This window comes from Rhineura floridana, chromosome 6 (assembly GCF_030035675.1).
Source record: "Rhineura floridana isolate rRhiFlo1 chromosome 6, rRhiFlo1.hap2, whole genome shotgun sequence".
NCBI lineage: Eukaryota > Metazoa > Chordata > Lepidosauria > Squamata > Rhineuridae > Rhineura > Rhineura floridana.
The window spans coordinates 27,637,589-27,658,848 of NC_084485.1; the positions used below are offsets into that span (position 1 = coordinate 27,637,589).

Sequence of the window (21,260 nt, forward strand, 5' to 3'; positions counted from 1 at the left end):
TATTATCTGCTTCCTTTTAGTATCTAAGACATGGTTAGGGAATAGACAAAGTTTTGAGGGGTAATCAAAAGAAGACTGGAAAACTGAGGTGTCTTTGGAATAATAATAATAATAACACTAGAAGAGGGAACCATGAGGGCTACTCTTGAGTTACTTGGAAGAAGGGCAGGATGGATGGATGGACCCACAAAGTGGGGATGAGAGTGTAGCTTAGTGGTAGAGCACATGCTTTGCACAAAAAAGGTTCCAGGTTCACTCTCCAGATAAGGTTGGGGAAATCCTGAGGAGCTGCTGCAGGTCAGTGTAGACCAGCCCTTTCCAACCTGATGCCTTCCAGATGTTTTTGGACTACAGCCCTCATCAACAGAGGCCAGCATGACCACTAGTCAAGGATGATGGGACCTATAATGGTCCAAACCATCTGGAGAACACCAAATTGGGGAAGGCTAATTAGATACTACAAAGCTTGATGGACCAGCGTCTAACAGCATGCAGGAGATTCGTATAGTCATAGCGCTAGTTTCACTGTTTTAATTGTGTATCTAGTAAGCTGTTTCCTAACTAGAAATTTATTTATTTATTCTCTACAGTAGAAATGGATTTTATTGCTTGTGGGTTTTGCAAACTTATCTTAGCCAAAGATGTGACATCATAAATACAAGACCCTTTCCAGACATTTGCCTTCTTTTAGGTGGGATTGTACAGGCATTGCTAATCCACCCACACAACATTGCCAAAAGTGAGTGCTCAGGGCAAACCACCCTTTCCCAGCATGTGATCATGTGTTACAGTTGCTGGGGAACATCACTCAGGACTCTCATGGCATATTTCTCTATGAATGACTAGTGTTTCCTCTTCCGCTGCTTCTGAGTCTTCTGCAAAAGGGGGATATGAGCATATCCTCTCTTTCTTCAAGACCTGGAAGGGGAGGGAAAGGAAGCGTGAGCCATTGGTGCATCTTCTTTCACTGCGTCTATGGAATTTGAGGAGTAGTAATTGGTTACATTGTTGATTAGTGAGTCAGCTTTCTACATGAAAAATTAATAGTTATGTTCTGTTTTGTTGTTTTGTTTTTCTTTATGTTTGGTGATTGTAGGGGGGGTCCCTGTATGCGTGCATGTATAGTACATACCAACATTTCCTTGGATTTATCATAATCATGACTACAGATTATTTCTTCTACTGCTAGATTATTTCCAGCTATTCAGAAGCAGGAAATGCTTTGTCAGCTGGCAATCTAAACTGCCAAAGACTTTGGCTCAACTTTTGACTGATGTCTCACCTATTGAAATTAATCCTTTAAGGATAGCTTTGAAGTTTATCCTTGCACATTATATTAAGAAGATCCTGAACATCCTGACTTGATAGTGTGTGTTGCTGTTTTGCTGGGGTGGGAGGAGAGAGCAGCTATTTTGGTTAGAATATCCATGTACTCAAAAGAGCTCAGAGACAGATTTCCCAAGGATTCAGTTCTCAAAATGAACATACAGATTGTTGATTATCTCGTGTAGGCGCTCTCTCTTCAAAGCAGCTGAATGCTGCTATTTGTTGGGATTTATAGGAGAATTTTATCAGGCAATCTTATGAGGCTGGTATAAACGCTTGTCAAATCTTCTCTAGCAACAAGAAGTACCACAACTATTATGTTATATATAACAGCAACTTCTCGTTGCTAGAGCAACTTTCCTTTTCCACTCTTTTTTTTGTCACCTGATCGACAAAATCTTGGTTAATTGTATGAGTATTAGACAATTAATCAATTAAATCAGCATAAATTTGCTTATAACAAAAATAGTCCTAAAGTTTTTAAAAAGCTTACTTTGTGTTTAGATGATGCACATATGTGTAGAAGCAAGCATCATCTGGGAAGAGACATTCATTTCCCCCTTCTCTTGCACGTCTCTTTTATGATGGTGCTTGCTGCCTGCACTTCTTAGGTTTATATAAAAAAATAATCTTACAGATATAAAACCTGTTGGCTAATTAACCCATGCCACCTCTTTAGTCAATCAAAATGTTTTTGAAGATTAAATTAATTGACTAAACCAGTGGTTCCCAACCTTTATATGGGATCCCCTTTGTAACCTCAAAAAAATGTTGTGACCCCCACATGCTAATTGTTGTAATTTCTGTTATTTGAAAAACAAAGAAAACAAAAAAATTGTTGTAATTTTCTGTTATTTGAAAAAATACATAATGAAGCATTAAATAATATCACTTTTTATTCATCACGAAAACAAATATGATGATGATTATATTTATTACCTGCCCTTCACCAGAAGGTCCCAGGGCGGATTACAGCAATAAAAACAACTTTTAACAAATTTTGAAGGAAATGAAAGGAAGGAGATAAAAGTAAACCACCCTGAGTGGTGAACAGAGCCTGGTTGATGCCAGGGCATTTGGACTCGCTTGGAAGTGTTTCACCTGTATACAGTGATGCTTCCTTTTCAGCACTGGGCTCAGGAAGCTCCAACAGAAAGTCAACAGGTGACGCTTTCCCCATAATTGTATTTTCATACTAGAAAAGGCTTAACTAAATTTTTGTTTAATTTCTGCCTGCCACACAACTGTTAAAGGCTCAAGAGTCCTGCTCTCTTCCAATACCAACCATAAACCATGCAAAGAACTCAAGTGAAGAGTAAAAACAACAAAATTTGGAAAAAATATATTTAAAATGAACATATACAACTGTATAAAAACACACTCAAAGCATGTGCAATTTCACATTTTTAAAACTTATTTACCCGTCATTTTTTTGCTCACCTAATGCTTTGGGTCAGCCACTAACTCCTACCTCATGTGGCTGTTGCTCCATTGAATTCTATAGGACTTACTTCTGAATAGACCTGGTTAGGATTGCAGCCTAAGTCCTTATATTATAGACATAATTTTTTACTTCTTTTAACCAGAATTCTGTGTCTTTTAAAATTAATACTATAAAGCCCCATGTCCCCCCCCACCAAAAAAAGTAGTACAGCTTCAAAGCTTCAACAGAATCTTAGTCTGGTCTAATTACTGCAATTTGATTTACCTGGGAGTAAACCCCATTAAATATAAAGAGACTTACTTCTGATTAGACATGTATACATTGTACTATAAGTTAACTGTACAATGAATTTTTAATGAGTGCCCAAGTGTACATTCATGGGAGGATGCTCTGGGTCCCCATCCTGTTAACTTTGTGGCAAGCGGTCTCGTCCCGGGGTCCCTCTGTCTCTAACAGCCACAGCCAATCAGGTTGATCAATTTTCCCTCACTGCTGCTGACAAAAGAGAGTGGGGAGAATGGTGCTGGAGCTTAAATAAGCCCAGCTGGCCTTTTCTTTTGATGCACTTGCTCGAGTGATGTGTTGCTCCGCCCTCTATGTGGTGGAAAGCAGTCTGTGCTGGCTGGAAGGAAGGAAAAGGAGGTGGAAGCAGCTGCATGCACATGCAGTGCAGGCTTGCAAGTTGGTGGTGCACAGTCCAGCCATTAATTAATTTTTAAAATTAATAAATAATTCTCTTGGCTGTTTGCCAAGACCTCCCCTGGGATGACTTCGTGACCCCCCTGGAGGTTCTGATCCCTAAGTTGGGAACCACTGGACTCAACATTGCAGGCCTCGTTTTTTGTCTTTGGACTAGAGCAGAAAAAGTAGCCTCAACCCACTTGCTTCTATTCATGCATGCAAATGTCATTGGCTTTGATTAGAAGCACTTAGGCTGAGCTACTTATTTTTAATTTTTTTTAAAGAAACAACTAATAATGGGGAGGTTCAAACAGCTCCCCTCCCGTCTCTTCACGACTTGATTTGAGAACCACTGTAGATGTATCATTCAATGGCATGTGCTAGGTAGGAAAAATGCTTAAATTTCTTTCCCGCAAGTTCCACAGGTTCCACTCCTGTGACGAAGATTAGGATAAGAGTGAGTGACTTGCCCAAGGCTACCCAAGGAGCCTCATGCTTGAGAAAAGATTGGAACCTGGGGGTCATATCCTATTAAGTTTTATTCAGAGAGTAGATCCAGTGAAATTAATGGACCTAAGTTAGTCATGTTCATTCATTTCAGTGGGTCTATTCTGTGGAGGACTGGTATTGCCAAAAACAAAGTACTCTCATTGCCTGAGTTGCACTGGCATTTCCCATGAGGTGTCAGATTTATCTGAAGGTTTCTAGAAAATAATCAGGGATTTCACAGGAGCAATGGTAGCAATCTTAGTTTGAACATTCTGAACCTGAGTTTATTCTAGTTTTTGCAAAGACCACAAACGTTAATCACTCTCAAATATTTTTCACTAGTTAGCCTGCCAGTAGTCATTGGTAGCGCACCAATAGGCTGAAGGAAAGAGAAAAACACACACAATTCTTTTATAAAAGTTTCCTGTCTGATCATCTGATGTGGTGGTGATCCTCACTTTCCACGGGTGATCAGAGCAGTTACTACTTATAAGCCTGTCTGATGCTATTTATATTTTGATTTGCCTACTCTGTTTGCCATTGAGATGATGATGTAACTGATTCGGTCTCTTGCTAGCTTCATGGATACATGGACAACAAGCCTCTGGGCCTTCAGATCTTCATTGGGACAGCAGATGAGCGGATCCTTAAACCACATGCTTTCTACCAAGTCCACCGCATTACAGGGAAAACCGTCACCACCACCAGCTATGAGAAAATAATTGGCAACACCAAAGTGCTGGAAATTCCCCTGGAGCCAAAAAACAACATGAAAGCAACGTAAGGGCTCTATCATAAAAAGTGTCTTGTTACAAGATATTAACAGAGCAGAAACTGGATTCTTAATGTTCGTGCAGAAGGCACCTGCATTTAATTTGGACAGAAAATACTCATGTGCCAAAGACTTACAGTCACCCAGGCTTGATTCACAGTGCAACTTTACTATGGGTGGATTGCTCAGTGGTAGAGCATATGATTTGCATGCAGAAGGTCTCAGGTTCAATCCCTTGCATCTGTAAGTTTGCCCCTGAAGGACCAGGTCCGCAGTCTTGGGGTCATACTTGACTCCCAGCTGTCCATGGAGGCTCAGATTACAGCAGTGAGCTGGGCAGCCTGGTATCAATTACATCTGATACGGAGATTGCGACCCTACCTTCCTGTTCATCTGCTCCCTCAGGTGATACATGCCCTGGTCTCCTCTCGCCTAGACTATTGCAATGTGCTCTACATGGGGTTACCCTTGAAAACGGTCCGGAAATTATAGCTGGTACAGAATGCGGCGGCACACTTGATTACGCATAGCCGTTGCTGGGATCATATCACCCTAGTGTTATTAGATCTTCACTGGTTACCAGTTGTCTACCGGGCCCAATTCAAGGTGTTGGTGTTGACCTTTAAAACCCTATACGGTTTCGGCCCAGTATATCTGAAGAAACGCCTCCAGAATCACCGATTATGCCGCCTGACGAGATCAGCCTCGCAAGACCTTCTCTCAGTCCCACCGGTGAGAACAGCTAGGCTGGTACGGACCAGAGAGAGGGCATTCTCTGTTGTGGCCCCCACCCTCTGGAACTCTCTCCCTTTCTATCTCAGACATGCTCCCTCCCTGTCCAGCTATTGCCGAGCCTTGAAGACCTGGCTGTTCAGGCAGGCCTACAAGATTGAGACAGATTAATTTTATGTTATAACTGAATTAACGGATGGTTTCTTTAGCTTAAAATTTGATTATGTTGATGTATATGGATTGTTTTTATTCTTGTTGTTCGTCACCTAGAGTGTCCCTAACCCAGACAGATAGGCGGCTGAAAAATAAAATTTATTATTATTATTATTAGATAGCAGATGATGGGAAAGATCTCTGTCTGGTCTCAGCTGGTATAAGGCAGCTTTGTATGTTCATACAAACGTCATGGCTGAGTGTGCATTTGACCCCTAGCTCTGCTATTACCATTGTACCACAACGACTCTTTAATTTTAAATGAATCTTTAGAACATGGTCAAATCCCTTCCCAGGGAGCTTTGGCCAGCACCATTTTTGTGGCATTTTTGGTGCCAGATGAAGTCCTTTCTGTTCATCAGGTCCTTGTGAATAACTTATGTAGCCTGGGCCTCTCCATTTTTAAAATCTGTGTTTTTAGACTTGGCTGTGTAAGCAGTGAGAGTTGTTTTTGTTTCACTTATGTAGTTTTTTAATATTACGTTTTATTTTCTATTTAAATAGTTTTTCCGTTTTTTGTTGTAATCCACCCAGAGAACTGTATGTTATGGTATAGCATACAAACACCCTAAACAAAGAAACAAAACAAATAAATAATCAAAAAGTGATCTTTGCATCCATAGTCATAATCAACAAGGCAGAAATTGCATTAACTTCAACTTTCCTATCTTGCAAAATGCACTCTGGTGTAGGCAGATTCTGTGGACAGGGATTAACTGAGGTTTCTCTTTTGCTCCATAGGATTGACTGTGCAGGGATTCTCAAGCTGAGAAATGCAGACATTGAACTACGGAAAGGGGAGACGGACATTGGTCGGAAGAACACCCGTGTGCGACTGGTCTTCCGTGTGCATATCCCTGAATCCAGTGGCAGGATTGTTTCTTTGCAAGTGGCATCCAACCCCATTGAATGCTGTGAGTTGCATTTTTTGCTATAACTTCATTGTTTTCAAATGTTGTTCCCCTGGCCAAAGGCAGTATTCTCTATGCTCCAACCTCTATGTAACCTGTGTGTTGTGTTGATCCTTTTTGTTGTTATGTGCCTTCAAGTCAATTATCACTTATGGCGACTCTATGAATCAGCGAGCTCCAATCGCATCTGTTATAAACCACCCTGTTCAGATCTTGTAAGTTCAGGTCTGTGGCTTCCTTTATGGAATCAATCCATCTCTTGTTTGGCCTTCCTCTTTTTCTACTCCCTTCTGTTTTTCCCAGCATTATTGTCTTTTCTAGTGAATCATATCTTCTCATTATGTGTCCACAGTATGATAACCTCAGTTTCATCATTTTAGCTTCTAATTATAGTTCTGGTTTAATTTGTTCTAACACCCAATTATTTGTCTTTTTCTCAGTCCATGGTATCTGCAAAGCTCCTCCAACATCACATTTCAAATTAGTTGATTGTTCTCTTACCCTCTTTTTTCACTGTCCAACTTTCACATCCATACATAGAGACTGGGAATACCATGGTCTGAATGATCCTGACTTTGGTGTTCAGTGATACATCTTTGCATTTAAGGACGTTTTCTAGTTCTCTTACAGCTGCCCTCCCCAGTCCTACCCTTCTTCTGATTTCTTGACTATTGTTTCCATTTTGGTTAATGACTGTGCCAAGGTATTGATAATCCTTGACAAATTCAATGTCCTCGTTGTCAACTTTGAAGTTACATAAAACTTCTGTTGTCATTACTTTAGTCTTCTTGATGTTCAGCTGTAGTCCTGCTTTTGTGCTTTCCTCTTGAACTTTCAACAGCATTAGTTTCAAATCATTACTGGTTTCTGCTAGTAGTATGGTATCGTCTGCATATCTTAAATTATTGCTATTTCTCCCTCCAGTTTTCACACCTCCTTCATCTTGGTCCAATCCCACTTTCCGTATTATATGTTCTATGTATAGATTAAACAAATAGGGTGATAAAATACACCCCTGTCTCACACCCTTTCCGATGGGGAACCAATCGGTTTCTCCATTTTCTGTGCTTACAGTAGCCTCTTGTCCAGAGTATAGGTTGTGCCTCAGGACAATCAGATGCTGTGGCATCCCCATTTCTTTTAAAAGCATTCCATAGTTTTCATGATCTACACAATCAAAGGCTTTGCTGTAATCTATAAAGCACAGGGTGATTTTCTTCTGAAATTCCTTGGTCCGTTCCATTATCCAATGTATATTTGCAATATGATCTCTGGTGTCTCTTACTTTTCTAATTAATTTTCTAATAATTTTCTAATTTCCTTAATTAGCTGATTAAAGCATGTCTGGAATCTGGTATGTATTTACCTGGAAGTAAGTTCCGTTGAAGTTTGTGGGACTTGGGCCCAAAAGTGCACTTTAAAAAAACAGTTTGCCAGTGATATCGGGACCATAGTGTGGGGGATTAGAGGGCTCTAATCCTTTACCATTACCACCCACTATAGTCTGTATCTCCCCTTGTCCATATCTCCCTAATATCTCTGCTGCATGTGTGTATGCAGTTTGTATTTTTTTGCAGGGGAGCTCCAATTTTCCTGTGCAGATTTTAGGCGTTGGGGCCTCTGATGCAGACTGGGACCATAGAGGAAGTCAAAGGGTTATAGCCCCCTATTATCCCATACTAGTGGGTCAGGCCTGCTGTGCTGGCAGTTTGTATTTAAAAAAAACCCTGGCACTTAAAGGCACAGCTACATAACAAAGCTACGTAACTAACATAATGTGTAGTTTGGCCCTTATTTCTGAGTAGACATGTTTAGGATTAGGCTGCACAGCTTTCATACAAATCATAAATAGAAAGATGCTACTAATCCCCTGATTTATGGGAGTATGACTGAAATTATCGGGGTACTTCCAGAACAGATAGAAAGTTGAGGTTTGGTATATCTATTATTTAATATCTTCTGATTACTCAAAAAGTCTGAAAACAAAACATTTTTATGACTCTCACCCTGAACACATCACATTCAGACTGCTTTCAGGCAGTCCTCCAAGAGACAACAGGACAAACAAAACATGCAATTGAATAGAGGGGTGTGGGAGTTTCCCTTTTGCACTTAAACAATCCCCATGTTGGGGAAGAGGGGATTTCCATTGAATGAATCTAATGACTGCAGAATGCAGGCTATCCTCTCTCACCAGGTCTCCCATGGAGAAAATGTTCTTGGCCCACTAGCATATGTTCACTCATCAGAGATCCTGTTTCCAGCTATCATCCTTTTGGTGTAGGAGGTTTACATCAGAAATGAAGGGTACTCGGTATGTCACAGGATTGGACCCACAGAAGGACCTCCATTTTGGCACATCCAGAGTGTCTTAGTCATTTTTGGAGGGCTTGCGCTTCTGAGTCTCTTTGCTCATCCTGTGATGCTTTTTGTTAGTAATCTGAGCTTTCTCAGTGGTTTGGGGATTTCACAGAATGATAACGTACCATTTTCACTTCTTTTATTGTCTGACTCATAGTAGTATACAAAACCCTGTTGTAACAATAAACCACCTGAGAAAGTTTATTTAAAAGACCCACTCTGCGGCTTTTGATTGTAGCATAATGATTTCTCTAAGGGCAGGATGAGGAACCTGTGGCCCTCTCACTGTTGCTGGGCTACATCATTTTTCACCACTGGCCATGCTGGAGCTGGAGTCCTACAACATCTGCAGGTCCACAGGTTCCTCATCTCTGCCCTAAGACATGTCTCTATTGCAGATGCTCCCCATTTCAAAATGGTGTTTAAGATGCAGTCCAAACTTCTGAATACATTTGATTATCTGGTGGGGTCTGCCTTCTTTAATCAGACAGACCATCTATTCCACCATTGTCTTTCACTCTGCATTCAGACAAATACATCAACAAGTGAGGCATGAAGGTGGCCATGCATTATTATTTTCTCCTGCATCTAGTATCAAAGGTATGCTGCCTCTGTCCATGGAGGTTCCATTTAGCTAATGTAGGTGTTGATAGTCAAATTCATGGACAATTAATCTAAAAAAGCCAAATTGTCTAAGCCAGTAACCATTGCCACATCTTGTAGTTGTGCTTTTCCTGATGTCACTAAACATCAAATGAATTGATAAAGCACCTTTCTATGCCTTTCTATGGCAATTCTATGGCAAAATCCTAGAAGAAAACCCATGTACACCTTCCAATGACTGGATAGAGTTTTCAGCATAATTTTTATGGAAAAGCTCACTCATCCTAGGGTATTCCAAGATAAAGCTAGGCCCCTGAATTTCCATTTTGCCTGACATCTTTTGTACTTTGTACTGTGAATAAAGGGAATTTCAGGACTGATAGCCCATGCAGTTATCTCTGCATACTAGAAACTTGACCCTTCTGCTCATTGCAACAAGAGCCACTCTCCACTCACTTAGCAGCAGGGCTTAGCTTCCATAGAAACTTGAGTTGTAGCATCTCTCTGTGTTTGTAAATTACCTGTTGTACACTGGTCTTGCATCTTCCCCCTCTTCTCATTTATACTTCCTAAATAATGCTTCCTAGGTGCAGCACTTTTTTGCCTTCTGCTTCTGTGAAGAAAAAAAAATACTTTTAATAAATAGGAAGCTAGCTAAGAACTGAAGAAGAGCTGTGCTAGATCAGACCAAAGGTCTATCTAGCCAGGCAACATCCTCTTCTTACAGTAGCCAACCAGATGAGTATATGAAGCCTACAGACAGGATCTAAGCACAACAGTACTCTCCCCACTTGTGATCCCCAGCAACTAGTATTTAGAGGCCTACCACCTCCAATACTGGAGGCAGGGCATAGTCACCATGGCTTACATACCCTTACATTCCATGAATCTGATGGGCTGTTACAACATCTTGTGGTAGCAATAGTTTAACTACATGCTGTGTTAAGACACAATTACTTTTCTTTGTCCTGAATCTTCTAACATTCAGCTTCATTGGATGATCTCAAGTTTTCTCATTATCCCCTTTACCATGCATAATTTTATATACTTCTATCATGTGTGTCCCCTTACTCGCCTCTTTTCCCCTTATCTAAAATGCCCCAAATGTCGTACCTTTTCCTCATAGGGGAGTCGCTACATTCCCTTGATCATTCTGGTTGCTCTTTTCTGAAACTTTTCTAGCCTTTCAGTATCCATTTGGAAGTGTGGTGACCAGAACTGTATTCAGTATTCCAAAATGTGGCTGCACCATGCATTTGTCTAACGGCATTATATAGAGATAATAAACCACAGCTCCTGCTGAAATAGTTCTCAGAAGTATAATTCATCACAGTTGACGAATCAGGGTGAGGAGAACCCAACTTCAGTCTCAAGAGCTGGATCAAAGACAAGAGGCATTTATTAGCTCTGAAACTGGGGAGAAGATGCCGCTCTCTCAGTCCCACAACCAATATTTATGGGTGCTTTGTGCTTTTGCAGACAGTATCTCATTGAAGACAAATCCTCCTGCAGGATCCACTAGATGCAGAAGCAGTTTATAACATCCCTTGAGGAAAACATTAAATAGTAACATTGAGTTAGCTGATCCATTGCTCCTGCCAGTTGCTGTTCCCCTGAGGTAGTGGTTGCTAGCAACACACCACCTGACAACTCCCATTGGCAGGAAGCAAATCTGCAGCTGCAAGCGAGAACTGACTTGAGCAGAGAGGTCATATCCCTCTGCATGTGTGCTGTGGGTTGTGGCCCTCAGTAGCTCAAAGAGTGGTGATTACAGGAGTTCTTCTTAGAAACCGAGTGTATGGAAGGTGCTGAGTAACCAGCAAGGTCTTCAAAGGGACTTCATAGTCAGACACATGTGCAAAGTTGGCTACACTGAATGAAAGAAGAGGAAGTTCAGTTATCATATATACTAGTAGTGAAATCGTTCTCCGAGTGTGGAGAACAGGAACCTGCCTTATTGGTCCACCTAGCTCAGTGTTGTCTACGCTGACTGGCAGCAGCTCTCCAGAATCTCAGGCTGAGGTGCCTCCCACCTCTACTTGGAGATGCCGGAGGTTGAACCTGAGACCTTTTGCATGCAAAGCAGATGCTTTTCCATTGAGCCACGGCCCTTCCTTAAACAGCACCACTCACTCACAAGAGGGAACTGCAAGGTTTGGGAAAGTACAAAAACGTTTAGAAAAAACAACAACCCTGAGTGGGGGGGGTACCCCAAAACAGCTCAGTGGGGACTGAGCATGTTTAGTGGACACAGGGGGCAGTATTCAACTAAGTAATAGTGCTAGCACAAGGATTACCACCAGCGCAATGGGACTTTCCCCCCTCTTCTCCCCCTGTGCATGCCTGGCGCTGTCCCCAAATCTGCTTTGGAGAATTGGGGGAATCCCGAGAACAGATGTAGTGGCCACTTGGGAGGAAGAGAGGGGGAGAACCTTCAGTTGTGCAAGGAGAACTCTTTGCACTGATGGAACATTTGCCTTAGCGCTATGTTGAATACAACCCAGGATGTTGACTGTTGGAGAAAATTCAGACAACCATGTGTGTGAGAATACAGCATTGTATCCGACTAAATCATACTCTGAGAAGACTCATTAAAATCAATGGACTCAAGTTAGTCATAAGGGTAGTATTCAACTAGAGGTTTGCGCTAGCACAAGGCCTAGCACTAGCACAATGGGATCTCAGCCCCTCTCCTCTCCATATGTGCCCCACGCTGTCCTCAAATCAGCTCTGGTTTGCTGGGTGGAACCAGATTTAGGGGGCATGCAGGGGGAGGAGCGGGGGGATGGTTCCACTGGAGAAATCCTTGCGCTAACAGAACAATTTGCTTAGCACTACGTTAAATACAACCCATTGATTTCAATGGCTCCATTTTGAGTATGACTTGGTTAGATGCAACCGTATATGCCTGCCTTTAAAGTTAATACCTGAAGATAATATATCATTTGTTGTTCCTATATCCTCTTTGGCTGGGTGGTGCACACTAAAAATGCTGCTTGCAAACCTGTTCATATTATAAATATTCTTAAGGTAAATTCATATTTACTTCCAAAAACAATCCATCTGATTGATTTTTATGTGTTCTTATTATTAACAAAGTTGGTTTATGCCAATGAATTTGATATTTTGTTTCCTTTTAATAAATTTCCTTGAAAGTTTGCTTTTTTTTAAAAAAAATCCTCCTCTCCCACCCAATTTTCCCATAAAATTAGATATTCTGCATTTATATGTGGCACAGTTGTAAGTTCAGTGGAAAGAAATAATCAGCTTAAGGAATGTCTTCATCTTGGCAGGTCTTCTACAGCTTTCTTGCAACCAAGAAAGCCAGCTGGTAGATTATCAACAGTAGGCTGAAGGCTAGTTAAAGTGCAGCAAAGAACCATACTTTTGACTCCCAGGAGATTCGTCAGCCTGCTGTTTTCAGACAGTGTACTGTGAATGCTTTGCATTTTCAGTAGCTCCACCAGTGAACTCTGAAAAGTTTATACCTCACTTTTTAAAATGCATTATTTTAATGTTGTAGCTACATTTATAAAGCCTTTGTTTTATAAAGCCTTTGTATCAAGCAACCTAAGCTTAACATGAATGATGCAAATCAACTGGATAGATGCAAATTGACTTGTTTTTCATAAACCCATTTAGTTTGCATGGTTCCTTCTGAACTCAACAATTGATTTCTTGTGGGAGGGAGAATTGTAAAGACTGGTATAGTGGCAGGAAGAGTAAGTGTAGTAGTTCTCTAGGAAATATATGGGTAGGCAAATAGGATGCAGCTTTGCTTTTACTGTTAAGAGGAATGTTTCTAGCCCATATGGTGTTAGAGGTGGCAAGAGAGAGATGGCATTTAGAACTTTAGATGCAGTATTTGCCCAAGACCCAGAAATAAAAGTGGATATTTTCTAGTCTTTCCAAAGCCATTTACACGCTGTTTATCCCTAATTATATGGACTAGAATCTTCAATAGAAGAAATAGCTTTCATTTCTTCCATTGAAATAGTCAGGCAGCCATCTGGCTAACAGAAGAGATAAAGACCTTTGGGTCTTGTTGGGTGCTTTTCCCCCTTTGAGAGGTGGATGGGATGAAAAAGTCTTGACATAAACTACAAAGTTATTTTGGGTTTATATGGGTGTGACCATCACCTACAGGAATCAGCACTGTGTGGCCTACAGTAAAATACAAGGCTGCATTTTGCTTGCTGTTAATCCTGTTTTGGAATTCCCAGGTTTCTGACTTCATCAGTAATTGCTGTCATCTAGGAATTCAAGAAGAGCAAAACTAACAGCCCAAAGTGGTAAATAGTTGCAGTGCAGTGGGTTTAAATCTCAGCAGATAACTTCCATGAAGGATTAAGAGGAAGTACTTTCTGAGTCCACTAAGACATTCTGATAGCTAGCCCAGCTTATCACTGGTTTTCCATCAGGCTTATGTTTCTTTTCTCTAAACATCCAACAGCTTAATGATCCCTTGTTATCTTTTCTGATAATTACTCGTCTTCCTTAAAATGTATTAGAAATGCTGAAAAGAGAGCGAGCAAGCAATTAGATTTCTGTAGTATAATAGTTAGGATGTCAATAATACCTTCTTGAAGGGCACCCAAATTGTGCTTGGAATAAGTACAGCAAATATCTATCCATTTTTTATTTGTATAATTTATAACAATTGCAGAATTTGGGTTCTTACTGAAAACAAAACACTTTGACAAAGAAAGAAAGGTTTTCTCCACCTGGTGAGAACAAGGGAATTGGGTCTAGGAGGAATAGGAACGGATAGAAGCCGCCAGGGTCTAGAGCAGCTCCTGTTTCTGACTAGTATAGAATCCACTGCCACAAGATATGGCGATGACGCACATATTCTAAGCCTAACTACACTTGACATTACATGTGCTGCTTGCAGCAATGCTGAGGTTTTCTAAAAATTAAAACTAGGCACAAGGGGCCTAATCCAGATTGGGACTACAGCATGCGGGGGAGTTTTAAAGCTTTTTTCCTCTGTTGCAATCATCCCCCACACAAACACACACTCCAAATCTTGGTAGATTGCTATTCCTATTTCATCTCAATTTTTGCCTTCTGGGGATATCTTGTAATTTTTTTTAGGCTGTTGTGCTAGAGATGTCATTCTTAATCCAAAGCAGTTCACGATACAAGAACAACAATACAGAGCAATGCATTAATAGTCTGGCACCAATTTGTTTCAAAGCACAAAATAGCACTCGAATGATGAGATTTCATTTCAGTAGTACTAACATTATAACACATTAGAGTCATTGCAATATAGACCATATAAGTAATTAAAAAACAATATGAATTGATAGGATTTATGAGCTGCTACAATACAGAAGCCAGATAACAATAAAAACTTCTAGCGCAATGCAGTCAGGTATGAAAAAATAATATTACCAGCAGCAGGTTCTTCTAAAGTGCCAAGTGCAGGGAATAGGAACCAGATTTCTTACAGCCTGCAGTGCCATAGCTTAAATGGAAGATCCATGTGTCTGTTGCCTCTGAATATCAAGTGCTGGAGGAGACTGGAGGATAGTGCAGGGAAGGCTCTTGCCTTCCTGTCTTGGATGTCTTTGAAGAATCTGGCTAGCCACTGTTGAAAATAGGATGCTGAACTGAGAACATAAGAACATAAGAAGAGCCTGCTGGATCAGGCCAGTGGCCCATCTAGTCCAGCATCCTGTTCTCACAGTGGCCAACCAGGTGCCCAGGGGAAGCCCGCAAGCAGGTCCTGAGTGCAAAAACACTCTCCCCTCCTGAGGCTCCCGGCAACTGGTTTTCAGAAGCATACTGCCTCTGACTAGCGTGGCGGAGCACAGCCATCATGGCTAGTAGCCATTGATAGCCCTGTCCTCCATGAATTTGTCTAATCTTCTTTTAAAGCCATCCAAGCTGGTGGCCATTACTGCATCTTGTGGGAGCAAGTTTAACTATGCACTGAGTAAAGAAGTACTTCCTTTTGTCTGTCCTGAATCTTCCAACATTCAGCTTCTTTGAATGTCCACGAGTTCTAGTATTATGAGAGAGGAAGAAAAACTTTTCTCTATCCACTTTCTCAATGTCATGCATAATTTTATACACTTCTATCATGTCTCCTCTGACCCGCCTTTTCTCTAAACTAAAAAGCCCCAAATGCTGCAACCTTTCCTCATAAGGGAGTCGCTCCATCCCCTTGATCATTCTGGTTGCCCTCCTCTGAACCTTGGGTATGATCCATCAGGGTTCTTCTTATGTTCTTAGTACATACCTTAAGCAAGGTCCACATTTCATTTTCAGTCCTTCACCAAATATAGTTGACCAATTTTTAAACTCCGTTCTCCTCCCTCACCTCATGTGTAGACTAGAAAATGTTCCTTTTATACATGGAGAGACCTTTCTTTCAGAAGCCAGATTCCATGCCAGAGTCAGGAGTCTGTGACATGGCACACCATTTTTCTGTAGGAATGGTACTTTTATTGCCACTTTTTACAGTTTGGTACCTATCCCAGAGTATTCCCACACAGCCCAGGATGATAAAAAAGATAACTAGACATCGTGTGCAAACAAGCAAGTGTGTGTGTGTGTGTGTGTGTGTGTAGGCTGCCTCTTTCTAATATGGACCACTTTATTGAACTGATGCTGCCCCCTAGATTCTCATGCCTGATTTATACCCCCACCCAACCTTTTAACAAAAATTCTATAGCTCAGAATTGTATGCAGGGTGCAGAATTCAGGATTTCTTGGTGTAGAATGTGGATTGCCTGTCCGCAGAATGTTGATACTGTCGGAATTTCTCTATTGAGATGCGTAGCAGAGTTGTGTAGTGCTGCGGAACGGAGAGTATTGAGCGAGCTTAGTGTGTGTGTGCTTGAATCTTTGCTAAGATTCTACCTTCCCTGCAAATTAGTCAGACAGAGACTTTGAGCTTTAAAATAAGAAACAACTTTATTCTGGAAGTACATGCTTGATAGGAAAGAGTCCTTCCATCTAGCTAACTAACTATGTTGGAGCAGTGAGCACTGGTCCCAGTACTCGCCCTCATCCTGGTTGAGAGGAGAGACAAAAAGAAGATGTCTGCTCCCCTCTCGAGAGAAAGAGAACACAGAGAAAGGCGGGAAGGAACTGAGATCAACATTCCTTTGCTTATCAGCCTAGCAGGAAGGGAAGAGACGGCAGGATCAAAGGGATAGGTATAGCCTCAACCAGCAAGAGGTCTAGCTCTCTAGCTACCCTTCTAACCCCCATGCAGCCTCAACCAGCGGCGTCACTAGCAGGAGTGCGGGGGGGGGGTGCAGACCTCCGGCGCGCGCCCTTCGACACATGCGTGCATACGCGCATGCGTACACGCTCCAGGCTGGTGGTGGAAGGCCCGTCCCGGCTTCACCGCCAGCGAGCGGGCGCCTGCTTTCCGTCTCGCCCGCCCTCCTCCTCCGAGGAGTTGGCTGCGTCGACCCGGAGTGCTTCTCGGCTGCTTTGCTGGGCAACGGCGCAGGGTGGGGCGGCTCTGGGTGTCACCCCCCTCGGTGTCACCCGGGTGCGGTCCGCACCCTCCGCACCCCGGTAGTGACGCCCCTGGCCTCAACCCACCAAGTTGGAGTTGAACCTCATACATTCCAACAGATACTTGCTGTACCGATTATACCCAGCCCTGGGTATTGCCATCATGCTCTGCATGTGAACTTCTCTATGACATTTTCTTAACAATGAGACAAAATTACTGCTGATGAGCTGGATGATCCATTTGCTCTGAACCAGCATAGCAGGTTGAATGGCTTATGCCCTGTCGCCTTCCTGACTGGCTCTGTAGAGACCAATTTTTTTAGCTCCTCCATTGTGGTCCCTTTATTTTTCTTGCAGTTCTGAGGGCTGGGAAGCAAACGCAGCAGAGCTCCCAATAACCATAGTTTTCCCTTCTTGTTGTAGTTTCTCTTCCACTGCTGGCTGTAATGCAGTTTTTGGCATGGAGGACCCGTAACATCTTGATTTGCAGGCAGTCAGATAAAATACAGAAAGAAAATCCCCACCCCCCCCAGTGCCATTAGCAGAGTTGACATGCTGTTTCAAGGCAAAAGTGTTTTGTTTAGCAGTTGCTTTCCTGCATTATGTCAGTGGCTGTTGCTATTGAAAGTAAACACCCCAACTGGATAAGTCAACAGTGTTATGTTTATACAGAGCTTACAAACTACAGTAGCTGTTGCTCTGCTTTATGGAGTGCCAGCCCCTGAGGGGAAGAGAAGGAATAGCATGACCTTACTCCTACAATTCACCTATCCTGAGCATTAGAAACAGTGAATTTACTTGGGATTAATTTAATACAGCATACAAAAGAAAACAAGCTTAATCTGAACTATGCCAATATATCTATTCACATAATTCCTTTTTGTATGAGAGAACACTGGCTAGAGTAGCAACAGATTTCCTTTCATATCTTTTTATCCTTCCAACTTTGGGTAATTATGAATCTAAAATTATGATTTATTCAGTGTAGGTGGGCCTGCCTCATTTTTCAAACTAAAAGTATCACATCAAATGTAAATAAACATCAAATCCAGAAGACAGTTTCCACATCACAACATGAACAGATTAGATTTTTTTTAAAAGGGAAAAATATCCTGACAAACACAGGTTGGTATACACTACCTCTGATCATAGATTCAGACAAGATGATTACATGTAATGTTGGCAACAAGATGGACAAGTAACTCCTGCATCCATATAGCACCCAGCTATCTATTTTGACTAGAACTTCAGGCTATGTACACATAGCAGGTTAAGTGGATTTGATGCACTCCATGTGTGCATACTTTTCTCATCATCCACACAATATTGTCCTCATCCAAGTGGCATCCCATGCTTTCATCGCATTTAATTTGTATTTTCTCAATCCCCAGATAATGCAGTAAGGGTGAAAAAATCCAACAACATATCGCACATTACCTGACTGGGCATACTGAAGTACATTTTGCGGGTGTTTTTTGCTTCTGTTTTACATTTGTGATGACATTTTGCTGGGTGCAGTCTGTCACCATACCCCGTTGCATTGTCAAGATGGGTTCCTCAGAGGGCTGCTGGAGGGCCAGGCATGACACACACATTTAAAAAATTTTTTAACTATCCGGTTTCTGCAAGACTGGTTGACTGGTAAAACTTGTATCTTTAAAAAAAATGGCCACATGCACAGGTAAACAAATGCCTCCATGCATACCCACAAGAGACCTCTGGTTTGCAGAACTCAGAGAGTGTGGAGAACTACTAACTGAGGGGAGGGGACAACAACACACAGTGTGAATCCATCCCATCAAGCACACTAGAAACACTGAGACAGAGTTCAGTTGAAAGTGCTCGTGTGTGAACGTCTACAAAAGTGCATATGGAAAAAATGGATCTGTGCAACACTCTGTTGCGTACACAGCTTCAGTTTAAAAACGGGTTGAAACTGCTTCAGATGTGCTGCTTTCTTCTGCACTTGGATAGCAGTACTTTATTGTGCTGGCACAAAACTATATGTCAACATCCATGTAGGTTTTTTCTTTGATCCGTCCACTGCTTCAGGGCCAAACTAGATGGGACTTTTGTCATATTATCTTATGTTGCATCGCTGTTTTATTGTTTAACAAATACTAGCCAGTGCAGAGCACCAATAGGAAGCTTCTTTCCATTGTGTGAAGGGTATGTGCAGTTCTGTTTCGGACTGCAGCAGGGACACGGTTAAAACCTCCCTCCCCCTACAGTCCTGATCTCATTCCCTGTTCCCCTACCCCTTCAGTGATTTGTTAAAAAAACAGCTACACAATTTTAAAACAATGTGATAAAAGGTCACGCTTCATTTGGCCATCAGAGCTGTTGGGCTCTACTGTTTTTCACACTAGAATACAACAAGCACATCTTTTAAAAATGGGCAGGACCTTCTATACAGTATCCTTGCCACATAGGAAGGTGCTCTCTTGATACCAGGATGTGCTTTTTTGCCACCTCACAATCTGTTGATTTCATCTTCAAGAACAGGTTCCATCTGGGTATGATTAGTTATATTTAACAAAGGCAACTCTATCCTAAATTGCTTCCCCCCTCATAATTAATGTGAGTAAAATCCCTGCCCCTAACAGCTGATTTCTAGCCTGCCCTCTCCCATTAAACGCTATCCTGAATTTAAAATCTAGTAATTTTTAAAACATTTATAATAACTTTATTACAAGAATAAATAAGAAATGTATATTAAATAGGAAAGGGCCATAGTTTAGTGACAGAGCACATGCTTTGGGAAGACCCTTGTGTCTAACTCTGGATGGCTACTGCCAGGCAATGGACCACTTAATAAAGTTTTGTTTGTTTGTTCTACAAATCAAATCACAAATAATGTTGGCCTTATCTCTCAGTTTTGTACATCCATGTGACAATGCTGGACGCTAGTTATGTGAGCTCTGAATCTGCGAGGAAAGTCTCAGCCAGAGGAGACTGGTTGGCTATAAATATTATTACAATTTTACTCTTTCATCACCTGCTCCCTTAACAGGTACAAATTTATGTCATGTACTGCATGAAAGCAAATATCCTCTCCTCCTGTGAACCCTTGCAACAGGAATGGGGAGCCTGTGCCTCTCCAAATATTGGTGGAGGGCAACTACCATTTCCCCTGACCACTGGCCATGCTGCACCTGGACAAGTGCTGATGGGAGTTGGAGTCCAACAATATCTAGAAGGTCACTGATACACTATCCCATCACTGTAACAGATCAAACCATTACATGATGTAGGTTAGCTGAAGTGTGTCTGATGAAAACCAGGTACACAGACTCTCTGACAAAAGGCATCTAGTGAAAACCATGCATGCGCATTTGCCAAAATACAACCCTGGAGAGCATCTGCTGGTCACTGTAGACAGTAGTGAGCCAGGTGGACCACTGGTCTGACTCAGTATAGGGCATCTTCCTAAGGCTAATTAAACCATCTATTTAGTGCAGTGTAGTGATACCAATTTAGAAAAAAATGCTTTACTTGGGTATTAAATTTGAAGAAAAATAAAGCATTTTTCTTCATCACAGGCATCATTGTCAAAACAAATGACATATGAAAATCATGGGCCCCAGGGCAGGAGGACCTTGTTAGCCTGCTTGACAATCCTGCCCTGGTCAAAAAAACCATTGTCAGAAAATATAAATCAAGTGCAAGACCAAGTACAGATAATCTCAGCTGTTCCCCAACCTTTCTGTGAACTACCCAAATGGAGTTTGTGGACCACACTTGAGCTAGATGGACTCTGAGTGGGTATAAGAGAGCTTCTTGTGTTTGTTTGTTTATTATTTATTTATATATAAAATATTTCTATATTTGTATTCATAAAAAATATCAAAGCGGTTTACAACATATAAAAATACAGAATAAAACCGTATCAAAATTTAAAATCAGAAATCATTAACTATTGCAGAAAGATAACATCTCAATTGCCTGCATAAGCTTGGTGGTGTAGAAAAGTTTTCAGCAGGCTTTTAAAAGGCAGAAGGTGCCTGTTGAATCTCTATTTGTAGAGCATTCAACAGGACTGAGCTGATGGCAATAAAGGCTTGATTTCTTGTTGCCAAATGAGCCTCACCAACTTGGGGGATGACCAGTGATGCTCTTGCAGATGATCTCAGTGATGTAAGGGTTCAGGTGATCCCTAAATTACCCTGGATCTAAATTCAGGGCTTTGTAAATTAATATATGGACCTTGAACCTGGCTTGGTAGTAGATGGGCAGCCAGTGCAGA

At 41.5% G+C, this 21,260-nt stretch overlaps 1 protein-coding gene across 6 annotated transcripts in view; it reads left to right on the plus strand.

Moving 5' to 3' along the window:
* Positions 1-21,260, plus strand: part of NFATC2 (nuclear factor of activated T cells 2) — a 205,799-nt gene that overhangs the window by 67,374 nt on the left and 117,165 nt on the right. For all 6 annotated transcript variants that reach the window (XM_061631257.1, XM_061631258.1, XM_061631256.1 and 3 more), the window contains exons 4-5: positions 4,518-4,720; positions 6,399-6,571. In XM_061631257.1, the coding sequence (XP_061487241.1) occupies positions 4,518-4,720; positions 6,399-6,571 (376 nt within the window). The remainder of the gene's footprint in view (positions 1-4,517; positions 4,721-6,398; positions 6,572-21,260) is intronic.